This window comes from Poeciliopsis prolifica, unplaced genomic scaffold (assembly GCF_027474105.1).
Source record: "Poeciliopsis prolifica strain line A6 unplaced genomic scaffold, Auburn_PproV2 SCAFFOLD034, whole genome shotgun sequence".
Taxonomy (NCBI): domain Eukaryota; kingdom Metazoa; phylum Chordata; class Actinopteri; order Cyprinodontiformes; family Poeciliidae; genus Poeciliopsis; species Poeciliopsis prolifica.
This window is the reverse complement of record NW_026562409.1, coordinates 1285341-1297236: the sequence shown is the minus strand read 5'-3', so window position 1 is coordinate 1297236 and position 11896 is coordinate 1285341. Positions and strand designations below refer to the sequence as shown.

Here is an 11896-nt window from a genome sequence, read left to right as displayed (position 1 = left end):
CACCCTCCTCCTGGTGCATTCTGGGATATTAAGTTTTATTGTTTAAATATGAAAAATCCAAGAAACAAGCTCAACCCTAGGAAAAAGACATCTGCTTAAATAACAATTCTGGTACAGCCTATTCATCAGGCTTGTTGATGAAGCTGAATGTAGAAAAAATTTGTTGTATCAATTATTATATTTTAAATCTCAAACTAGAGAAGAGCTCTCATTTCCTCCAGTACCTGAACGCCGCTGTTTTAACGTGCGAATTTACGTGTGACGTCGATGGATTTTCATCCTGTAGTTGCAATGCGAAGTTGTTAGCTGAAGCTAGCAGCATTTCTTTTATTTTGCCACACTTTTACTCAAACGGTTGTCGCGAAGATTAGTGTTGCTGAGTGGTTCGACGGGAAGTGATCAAACGCCAGACTCTTCAACGAGCCGTTTTGCCTACGTTTCTCCAGGAGAAAGACTGCTGGTACGTAATGGTTACGTTAGCTAGCTTAGCTGGTAATAAGAAGGCCTCTTTCTTAACGGAGCTAAATATATCCTAAACGTAATAGATAATTAATTGTCTACACAATCGCTCGTTAAGGGTGATATATGTGATGAGTTAAGTGTCGATTTTATTTGGATTTACATGATTTTTTATTAACGTTCATGAAAACTAGCTTCGACGGGCCCGATTTGACGCACGTGCCAAAGCGCGACAAATATGACCGCTTTTTCTGACCAAAAATATACATTTATGGTCACAGTGTTCGTTTTTTAAAAAAGCCCAGAAAGACTGAAATCTCCTGGGCATTTTACGATCTAGAGGCCCAGACCGCACAAAGAAGCTGTCAACAAAATGTCTCCCGGAATTATTGTGTTCTGGATTGGCGAGGTGTTGTTCCTTTATGAGCAGCGGAAACCTTTAAAGTGCAGTTTCTGAAGGACAGTCATTCTGGTGGATGTCTGTGTGCGGTGTGTCACAGTGGTCTGCGTTAAGGACAATATTGTTAATCATTCGTAAAATGTCAGATTTCTTTTAACAATGTAGTTGGCTGGGAAAACAAAATGTGGCCCTCAAATAAATTTGGTATAAATTTAATGGGGAACAATACATATGATGTGAGATGATTGTTACTTTAATATAAATATTGTGTAAGACTAGGAAAAACCTTAAACACAGTTTGATGATCATAGATTTGTTAGCAACATTTTGAAATGATGCAAAGTAAATGATTTTATCCGGAAAGACAAAAAAAAAAAAAAAGTATACTTAAAAAAAATTATACTTGGATTATGTAGAGAAGTCTGGCCCAGAATAAAATTTTAAGACACTTTTACTGTATCAAGAAGTTTATTTCTGATTAAAAATGAAACATGATACTAAGACAATGCAAAAGGGATTCTATTTCTTTTAATTTACATTCTGAAAATTGACTTTTTAATAATCCATAAAAAAGCATTTGTTTTTATTACAACATTCAAAGGCTTTTTAGTTATTTCTTAAATGCATTTTGTGTTTTTCCACTTGTATTTTAATGACGCATTGTTTACAACAGCTCATAAATCTCTGATTCTGGAAAAGTTCACCCTAATCTTTACTTCCTGGATCAGAAACGAATCGGGACTCTGGCCGGACCGCAATAAGACTCTAATATCCTTTCTAGTGTCATTAAAAATGTTGGTAAGATTAAAATGACACCCTCAATCTGCCAGGGAGAGGAATCATCTTTTATTTAATTGTGTGAAGATTAATGCATAAACTGCTGAATAAAACCAGTGATCCAAAAAATTACTTATTTTAAAAAGCATCAGTGACTCATTCATTAGATGAACCTCAGTGAATGGGATTAAATGCCGTTTTACTTGTAGCGTTCATTTTATTTAGTCTATCAGTGTCAGTTTTGGTAGAGAATTTGGTATTTTTATAATTAAAAATGGTGACTAAAATTACTCATGATTCAAATAAAATAATAGTCACAATTATCACAAATTCTTCTGGCATTTAAGAACTTAGTTTTGATTGGATCCAGATTTTGACTTTGCTAATTAATCATCTTACATGTCACACAAGTTGATTTCTTATTTAGATACTTAAAGAGACTAACATCATATTTTTAATCCCTGTTTGGACCACTTGGTTCTGATGACAGATTAAAAACAAACAAGCTGATTTATACCCTTTATTACGGTCATGTATTGTTATTTCACGAGAGAAGAATGCGAGTAGATTTAAAAATAAATAATTTCTGTTTGAATGCTTACGCCGTTATCGGTTCAACCATAATGTTTGATCCATCCAGAGCCATGTACAATGGTATTGGCCTGACGACTCCTCGGGGCAGCGGCACCAATGGCTACGTGCAACGCAACCTGTCGAGCTTGCGGGTCAAGAGGCCCCGAGACGAGCGCGGAGGCGAGCGCGACGAGAAGGACCGCGAGCGGCTGGAGAGTCAGCTCAACCGGCAGCCCAACGCCGACATCCTGGAGCATCAGCGCAAGAGGCAGCTGGAGGTCAAATGCGCCGAACTGCAGGACATGATGGAGGAGCAGGGGTGAAGAAAAACGCTTTCACTGACAATTTTTAGCAACATTTCCTGTTTTTTTATTTATTGCTCTAATTTGACTTTTAAAAAAGCAAGTCTTTTCAGATTTGTGATTTGAAATATAAAAAAGTGAATTCTTGTTTTGTATACTGAAGCTCTGACTTCTGTTTCTTCTCTACCTCAGATATTCGGCCGAGGAGATCGAGGAGAAGGTGAACAGTTTCCGCATGATGCTGCAGGAGAAGGAGGAGCCGCCTCTCGCTGCCGCTCAGAAACCAAAGTGAGCACAAAACTAAAACATGCTTCACTCACAGGATGTGTTTATGGTGGAAACCATTTCTGTAGGAAGCTGAAGAAAAATAGCAAGAGAGACCTCCAAGTCCAGCTAAAGTCTCCCTAAAAGATATTTTCTGCTCAGATGAAATGAAGGTTTAAATTTTAGACTGTAATTCTAAAATATGTTTGGCTTCATAACAATAATATGTTCTTCCAAAAGGATAATGGACTCATAGACTTTCATGTGATGGTACCAGAATGTTTTCTAAAATATTAAGAAGAAACCGGGACATTTTGGCAATATCAACAATATCAAATGAAAGTTTTTTGGTGCAGAGATACAAGATCTGATTTGTTCGTTTCGTGGCTGATTTCTTGTCCTTTCAGTGTGACAGAAACGCACGCCCTGGCTGCAGCCAACCAGCAGAAGAATGACCGTCTACGTGCCGCTTTCGGCATCTCCAGCGACTACGTGGACGGGTCGTCCTTCCACGCCGACCGCAAGGAAAAGGAGAAAGAGAAGCGGGAGCAGGAACGTCTGGAGCGGGAGAAACTGCAGCAGCAGAAATACATGTGAGCAGGAACACTCACAATGTTGCAGCATTTCTGTTACTAATGTTCACTCAATTAAGATCACACGTGATACGTCAGTAAAAACAAGCCAAACCATCATTCTCCACCTATTTGGTGATCATGATGCAAAAAATCTTTCCATTGCAGTTTTGCAAGATAAACTAATTTTGATACGGCCAAACAAAAACACCTCCTCCAGCGCAAAACATTTAATTAAAAACAAGAGTTTTCTTCTAAATAGCCCTGTTTCTATTAAGCAGATTTCTTGTCAATGTCGATGGAAACACAGATAGTGTGAATTTATGTCACTGTTGAAGGACATAAATGTTTATAATGTCTCTCTGTTTGGCAGCTTGGTGGAAGATTCAGATGACTCAGATTCTCCTCCTAAGAAGCGCAGCCGGAAGAAGAAAAAGAAGAACAAGAACAGAGAAAGGTGAGGAAATGATGCTGATTTATTAAGAAGGAAGGACAGAATTATGAGAATCCAGCTGAGATTTTTATGGTTTAACCTTGAAGCAGCTCAGAGAGTTCGTCCTCATCTCCTCGCAAAGAGAAGAAGAAATCCAAAAAGAAGAAAAAGAAACGGTACTACTCCATGTTCCTCCTTTAAACAAATCATTTCTCCTGCTGTTCTTTTATGCATTCTAATAATTGATTCTGTTTCAGGGAGGCATCAGAGGACGAAGACGACAGGTAGCTTTTGTTCAACTCATTTTAAACGTCTTCTGAGTTCATCTGAGATCTGCTTTCTAATGTTCCATCCTTTGTGTTTAGTTCCTCAGATGAGAAGCAGAAAGTGTCAAAGAAGAAAAGGAGGAGTGGAAGTTCCAGTCCTCCGAAAGCGAAGTCGGGTCGTCGCAGAAGCGTCTCCTCCAGTTCAGATCACAGGTCTGAACCAAACGCTCTTCATCGCTGCTCTCTTCATATTCAGCTCAGAAAAACCTCATTAAGATTGTAGTTCAGGAGTTATTTGGGCTGCTGAGATGGCAATCAGCAGCTCCCAGTTATAAAAATAAAAGCTTGTTGCCATGTTTTTTCAAAAAAGATATTTCCAGCTGCTCAACATCCAGAACCACGATTATGATCAAACCTGTCATCAGATCTCTGAGCCGCTTAAAACAAAATCCTTTGGTTCTTTAATTCTGCTTGGAGATTTAAAGATTTAACACTTTTTTTTAATTTAATAAGTGTTACAACAAGGTTAAATTTACCTTATTGGTGAATAAAGCATCTTAGATTTTGAGTTGATTTAAGACATTCAGAAAGTATGGACAATAACTATCACAATTAATTAGAAATTTATTGAAAAGTTGATTTATTTCACTAACTCTGTTCAGGTGTATTAAACTTATTGATACATTTCTACTGCTAATTTGTATACTGGCTGTTAAGTTTCTCAGAAAATTACAATATTTAATAAGACAAAAACTGATTTACCTCGAAGCTATACTAATTATTTAGCAGCGACAAGGTTTTAAATATAATAAATCAGTTTTTTAGATAATTAAATTTGCTGGAATAAATTAATGTTTTAACATTTCAATAATTTTTAAAGATTGAGAGGGAGCCTGACTCCATTTAAATAAAAAACAATTTACTTTTATCCAGTACAGTAAACTTCTTTAGGCAGCAGCTGACATCTTATTTTGTTTCTGTTGTTCACAGCAGCAAATCTCCACCTCCATCCAGATCGCATCCAAAGGACCAAACCGCAAAAAACACAGAAGGCCGAAAGGGGCGGTCGCCAGACAGGAGGCGCCGTGGTTCTGAGGAGCGCAGCCCACAGCGTCGAGCGGGCGACGGGGTGAGAGTTCACCGACTCATTCACAGCTCCAGGTTTCCATCATGTTACCCCATCATCCTTCATCCCCCAGAAATACTTCCAGCGCCGCTCAGCGTTCCTGTTTTACTAGATCATGTGCCCAATCCTGAGATGAGGTGACTAAAGGAAATGAGGTTGGAGTAACGTTCAGAGTAGAAATGTTTAGTTCCCTGAAAACTCCATCCTCAAGGTTCAGGGTGATATGAAAGGGTCGTTTCCTGCCTGGGTCATCAGCTTTTATCTTTTTACTTTCAACACTGGCAGATTTAGGGTGTTTTCACACCTGATTGTCCAGTAGACTCTTTCACACTGCATTGAGTCAGACAAACCACACTCTTTGAGCAACCTGTTCCCCTCCTAGCCTGTAGGGGCGCTGCACCAAGATCTATTTAAGGAAATGACACCAAAACCTCAGTTCAACTTCCAACTTCACAAAAAGGAAGCAGAAATGATTTTAGTGGTTGGAGGATTTCTTTTCTCCCGCTAGCACTTGGCTAGCGCGTTTGTTTTGATTGTATTTACCCAGAATGCCCTGTGCTGTAGTCCATTTCCTGCTTTTGAAGTAATCTCTGGTCCACTTGGCGTTCACATTCAAACCGAACCAGAGTTCACTTCAACCGAAAACAGACCGTTTTGGAGGACCAGAGTTAGCTTAGCATTCACACCGCACCAACCGAACCGGATTTCCTAAACCAACTAGACTTTGATTACAGAGGACTAAACGGGGCTGGAGTGAATATATCCTGATTGAAAACTGGACTGTTGTGATTTAGAGTAAAAGTGTCTAGAGGACGATTTCTAACATGGTTTCCCTTGTTGTGCAGAGGAGGCCCAATCCTGAGAAGGAGAAAGAGCAACGCAGAGAGACGGAGAAGACCAAAAGGAGACATGACTCCTCGTCCCCGTCTCCAGAGAAAGACAGAAACGTTGATCAGGGGATAGCAAGAAAATCCAGAAGCAAACAAAGGGAGCGAGACAAAGGGCAGACCAGGAGCATGGACATGGACTCAAGACAGCACTCCAGGAATTTGGAGACGGAGAAGAGGAGGCGCTCCAGGAGCGTAGAGGTGGAGAAGAGGAGGCGCTCCAGGAGCGTAGAGGTGGAGAAGAGGAGGCGCTCCAGGAGCGTAGAGGTGGAGAAGAGGAGGCGCTCCAGGAGCGTAGAGGTGGAGAAGAGGAGGCGCTCCAGGAGCGTAGAGGTGGAGAAGAGGAGGCGCTCCAGGAGCGTAGAGGTGGAGAAGAGGAGGCGCTCCAGGAGCATAGAGGTGGAGAAGAGGAGGCGCTCCAGGAGCATAGAGGTGGACAAAAGAGAACAATCTAGAAACAACGAGAAGGGGAGACAGTCAAAGAGTCGCGAAATCAGAAACCCGGAGAAGGAGAACGTACCTCAGAGGATCAGACGGGAGCCCTCCTCCTCGTCTTCCTCTTCTTCTTCTTCTTCTCCTCCTCCTCCTCAGCAGGAAACAAGGGGGGAAAGAAGCAGGGTTCCTGAGCGGGAAAAAGATGGGAACAAAAACAGAACGACGAGACATAACTCTTCGTCTCCGTCTCCTCCTCCTGAAAAGGAACGGGCTCGAAGAGGAAGGAGTGGAGATAAAGAACGTACAAGTGAGAAAGACATTCAGTCAAAGACACGGGGACGAAATGAAAGAGACGTCAAGAAAGGTGAAGCTCAGCGGCAGGATAGAGAGAGACAATCGTCTCCTCGCCAACAGAGAGGAGACAGGACGACAGGCAGCCGGGATTTTCCATCACCTACTTTGTCCCCGTCCTGCACCAATGGAAGCCAGATTGAGAGGAGACAAGAAACGCACAAGGAACGATCGATAGACAGGCATTCGAATAAGCAAAAAGAAGAAAGTGGTGAGAAACATAGGAAAGATGGCGGGCCCTCTGCAGACGGTGGAGGGGACGGGTCCAGACCTCCGGAGAAGCAGAGGAGTCCGGTGAGAGAGAAAAGACAGGAGGAGAAACTGAAGCAAGCAGAAAGCAGCAGTAGTAGCAGCAGCACTAGTGATAGTGACAGTGACAGCTCCTCGTCCTCCTCTTCGTCCTCATCCTCCTCCTCTTCATCTTCCTCTGAGGACGAGGACAACGCTGATAAAACTGCATCACCAGAACAAGAGAAAAGCATTCATAGGAAAAGTGTGCCGTCAGCCATCGGAGCTGCTGTTGAAAGATTTCTGGCCAATGGGAGGAAAGAAAGCGCCGCCGGTTCTGAAGGTGACGGACCCAGGCGTCCCCACCGGGAACCTGGACCGGACAAACCTGAGCGTGAAAGACCACCGCTCAGAGATACCACCCAGGATCGCCCGTCTCAAGCTAAAGGACAAGATCGGTACAGTCCGACACAGGCGGAAAGCCGGAGTCCGTCTCCCTCTCCTCCCAGGAGACCCGAAAACAACCGGGGCAGGAGGTTCTCTCCGCCTGAAGCCAGAGCGGGGGACAGGGCGAAGGACAAGGACGCCTCCAAGAGAATCACTAGGGCCAGCCCCAATGCCAGGAGTCCACGCTCTCCAGCCCAGAGGACCGCTGCCATCCCACCAGCCACCCGCACTCCTCCAAGGCAGTATCAAGAACCCCCGTCCCGGTCCAGAAGAACGTCACCACCTCCATTCCCATCAGACCGTGACAGGGACAAGGGACGAGAATGGGACAGAATAGTCAGAAGGAGCCGGTCCAGAAGTCCTAGGCCCAGAAGTCCGAGACGACGCAGCGGGTCTAGGCCCAGAAGTCCGAGACGACGCAGCGGGTCTAGGCCCAGAAGTCCGAGACGACGCAGCGGGTCTAGGCCCAGAAGTCCGAGACGACGCAGCGGGTCTAGGCCCAGAAGTCCGAGACGACGCAGCGGGTCAAGGCCCAGAAGTCCGAGACGACGCAGCGGGTCAAGGCCCAGAAGTCCGAGACGACGCAGCGGGTCAAGGCCCAGAAGTCCGAGACGACGCTATGGCTCTAGGCCCAGAAGTCCAAGAAGGCGCAGTGGCTCTAGACCCAGAAGTCCGAGGCGACGTAGTGGGTCCAGGCTGAGAAACCTGAGACGCCGTAGTGTTTCTAGGCCCAGAAGCCCAAGACGTCTTAGTGGGTCCAGGCCTTTTTCTAGGCCTAAAAGTCCAAGGAGACGCACTAGATCCAGGTCCAGAAGTCCAAGGAAACGCAGCAGATCCACGTCAAGAATCCTCAGACGACCAAGTCCCCCCAGCAGGTAATGAACGTCAAGTTATGAACATGCTGTCAACAATACAAGCTTAAAAGAAAACATTGAGACACACTGATCAGATGTTCTAAGCATCTGATCAGTGATTGGATGGGTTGTAGAGCTGATTTCAATGCTGATTTCTTGTTCTAACCTGAGCCAGTGGGAGCATATAGATTTAAATGGGAGGGGCTCCAGGAAGGAACTTTGAGGAACGCCACATGTGAAAGGTTTCTGGCTTCATGTTCTGCTTAAAAGTGAATGTCTTACTTGACACTTTGATGAAGAAGATTATAACTTGTTTTTATAGGCTTGTAAGACACTTTTATGTTTCCATTAATAGACATTTAAGGCTATTTATGTTTACCAAAAGGTAGAGAGTCATTCACCTCCAAATTTAAGAAAAACGACACTTATCATCTATAATATTCCTGAATGAACACTCAAAGAAAAATAATGTGACTGACCTTCAGATTGCAACAATTTTACTACATGAACTCAGATGTTCAGGCGTTGTTCGTTCCACCAGCAGCATTTCAGTGTAAACACTAATGCACGGCTAACAGTGATGCATAGTGTTACATTTCGAACGAAATGCAACAACAGAACTGATTCTAGCATACACGGTCACTATGGTCACTACCACCAGTATGTATTTGGGGGATGCAACCAAAGTTTGACCCGTAGGAAGTGTTTGTCGAAGGATAACTCAGTTTTGAGAAATTTGGGATGAAATCTCTTCTGCAAGCCAACCTCTTCAGGAATGCCAACAGTGACACCTGCTGGTGTACGCTTGTCACGACAGCGACCTTCATCTGGCTCAATTATTAAACCAAATCTGAAAAATAAGATGTTGGTGTAAAACACAGACATTTAATATAAAACATCAACAATTAATTTCCTTTTGGGATCAATAAAGTATTTTTGAATTGAATTGTTACCACATAAACGTCAACGTCAGCAAAATCGCTAAATCACTAAAAAAAAAAAGATCAGCTCTACTATTAGTTGATCAGCAGAAGCAAACCCAGAACTTCTGCTATATAATATTATTTACATACTATTATTGTTATGTAAATAATCCAATAATAATTGGATTATTTAAATTTTTCTAAATTAATGGATTAAATTCCCTCCGGAGAGATTCTATCCACATATTGACATTCAGATAACTGAATCTGAGTGCAGCACTGATGAAGGCAATGAAAGTATTTAACATTTTGTGTCTGTTTCCTTCCTGGGTAGGAGAGTCTCTGAAGTCTAATCCGCCTGTTTGTCCGTCACACAGTTTAGAAATGAACTGCTTGGTTTTTTATCGACGCCCTGAAACGTTGAAACGTTGCTGTTTCTGGGCTCCAGGTTCCGCCGCTCTCCGTCTCCTCAGCAGCGGCGGCGGGCCAGTCGCTCGCCCTCCGCAGGCAGGCAGAGGGAGCGAGAGAGGGGCCGGCAGCCGGAGAAACCGCCTGCAAAGGTCGCCTCCCCGCCCCAAAGGTCGTCCTCTTCCTCCTCCTCGTCCAGTTCCAGCTCCTCCTCTTCCTCGTCTCCTTCTCCGCCGCCGGACAGGAAGGAGGTGAAGCCTCCGGCGGAGAGAGAGAGGCCGCTTACAGACGACGGGAAGCCGGCGGGTCGCTCTTCGTCGGCTCAGGCTCCTCCCAGGGACTCCCCCCGAGCCACGGCGGCACCGGGCCGGAGAAGCTCACCGTCCGACGTGCGCCGACCTCATGACGCCATCAGGAGGTCGCCGGCCATCAGCCAATCAGAAGGCAGGCAGCCAACAGCCGGTCCCGAAGGGAAGCAGTCGCCGCTGGTGACCAGGAAGGACGCTGCTGTGAACGGGAAGGAGAAGGCCAGCAGGAGCAGCAGCTCCAGCTCCTCTTCGTCCTCCTCGTCTTCATCATCGTCCTCCTCCTCGTCATCCTCGTCTTCGTCTTCAGACAGCTCTGACTCGGAGGCGGAGCAGGAAAAAGGGTGAGCAGGAGCAGCTGAGGAACCGGCGGGTGTTTTGGATCCGTTGGTTTCCTCATCAAACTGTTTCCTTCTCAACAGGAAGCCAGAGAAAGGACGAAGCTCCCAGTCCTCCTCTTCCTCATCCAGCGATGAAGGGGAAGCCAAAAAAAACAGGTGAAGCTCATCTGGAGGAGAAATGGAGTGATGTGATTTAAGTAGCCCAGAATCCAGAATAAATCAGTTTGTGTTTATTCAGTTATGATGGACTAAAGTTTGAACTGAGAGAATGCATCCTCTCCTTCCTTTGTCTATTTCCTTCCTTCTTTCTTACCACTTCCCTTTTTTCCCTTCCTTCCCTCTTTCCTTCCTTTGTGTTCTTCCTTCTGTCCTTCCTATTCTTCCTTTCAGGCAGAAGTGCTGTTCTCTCTGCCTCCTGTGTTTCCTGTGTGTTAGTGCAGTAATGTGTGAGTTTAATGCAGCTGTTGTTTCCCCCTCAGCCCTGCGCGGCCTGACCGCGTCCCGGCCGACTCTCTCAGAGATTCCCGTTCTCTCAGTTATTCTCCTCCCAGACACATCCGAGCCGCTCGCTCCTCTCCCGCTCCCAGGTCAGCAGAAGAAACTTCCTGATTTCCAATCCTAGTTCAGTTCTAAATGAATAAATCTGTATTCTGTCGTGTTGTCTGGCCTCGGTGAGACATTCATGAAAGTGTTTGCTTTCCCTGTAGGAGCGCAGGCCGGCGGTCGCCCAGATCCTCGTCCAGCAGCAGGCGTAGAAAATGAGCGATCGTCAGAAACTTCCTCCTCCTGCCAGCCTGGACTCCAGCTCTCGTTCTGGAGAACTGCTTCTGCAGTGATCTGTTTTTGGTTCAAAGTGGAGCGTTGCAGGCTGCAGCCGCCTCGACTTAACTGTACCTGTGCTGAATGTCGTCCTTCCTGTAGATATGAGCTGTCGGTATTTTGGTTATTATTATGTAACAGGTAAACGATTCCATGCGATGTGAGCAGAAACTGAAACTAGGGTAATGTCTTTTGTTGAAAATGATTCATCGTATTAATAAAAAGTAATTGTAAATTTTATTTGGGTGGAAATTTTCTTGGCTTTTATGCATTTTTACTAGTTTAATAATTGAACTCTTGGATCAATGCAGATTATCAACTTTTATCTCAAATTCCACCTCAGTATTATAAGAAGGAGAACTTTTAAAAAATCAATTTAACTTATTTACATAACTTGGCCTGTCATGATAAACTTTGATGGATGATAAATTGTTCCAGAAGTTGTTGCCATAAACAATATTGTTGTTTTGAGATCATTCCAACTGATACTAATGCAAGAAAACATAAATCAATCAAATTTAAATCCTAATTAAGATTTATCACTGGAACTGGAAGACATCTTAAAACTGAAACGGCAAATGAATTATGAAGTTTCTGTAAACAAAATTGTCCTTCAAAAAAGGGTCTAATTGAGACCGAAACACCAAACCAAAGACTTCAGACATCCAGCTTCTGATAGAAAGACAAAAATGATAAATCAGGCAAATGGAAATTATGCTGCAGCAA

General features: G+C 44.1%; 1 protein-coding gene across 3 annotated transcripts; it reads left to right on the top strand.

The window, feature by feature from the left end:
- Positions 1–259: 259 nt before the first annotated feature.
- On the top strand, positions 260–11410 carry srrm2 (serine/arginine repetitive matrix 2). Of its 3 annotated transcripts, none has more exons than XM_055051737.1 (14): positions 260–460; positions 2277–2528; positions 2704–2799; positions 3183–3368; positions 3721–3804; positions 3891–3956; positions 4038–4064; positions 4146–4259; positions 5037–5175; positions 6018–8395; positions 9746–10354; positions 10433–10507; positions 10831–10938; positions 11059–11410. In XM_055051737.1, exons 2-14 carry the CDS (start codon positions 2281–2283, stop codon positions 11111–11113), a joined length of 4185 nt encoding a protein of 1394 aa, XP_054907712.1. In that variant the 5' UTR covers positions 260–460; positions 2277–2280; the 3' UTR covers positions 11114–11410. The 3 variants fall into 3 exon arrangements, with proteins under 3 accessions (XP_054907712.1, XP_054907713.1, XP_054907711.1); XM_055051738.1 differs by having other exon boundaries at positions 3888–3956; positions 5040–5175; XM_055051736.1 differs by having other exon boundaries at positions 3888–3956.
- Positions 11411–11896: the final 486 nt, after the last annotated feature.

Excerpts from the sequence above, each read along its gene's own strand:
- srrm2 (XM_055051736.1), top strand. The coding sequence starts at position 2,281 with ATGTACAATGGTATTGGCCTGACGACTCCTCGGGGCAGCGGCACCAAT. Across the intron at positions 2,800-3,182 it reads GCTGCCGCTCAGAAACCAAA|TGTGACAGAAACGCACGCCC; the intron begins GTGAGCACAAAA and ends TTGTCCTTTCAG. Across the intron at positions 3,805-3,887 it reads AAGAACAAGAACAGAGAAAG|CAGCTCAGAGAGTTCGTCCT; the intron begins GTGAGGAAATGA and ends TTAACCTTGAAG.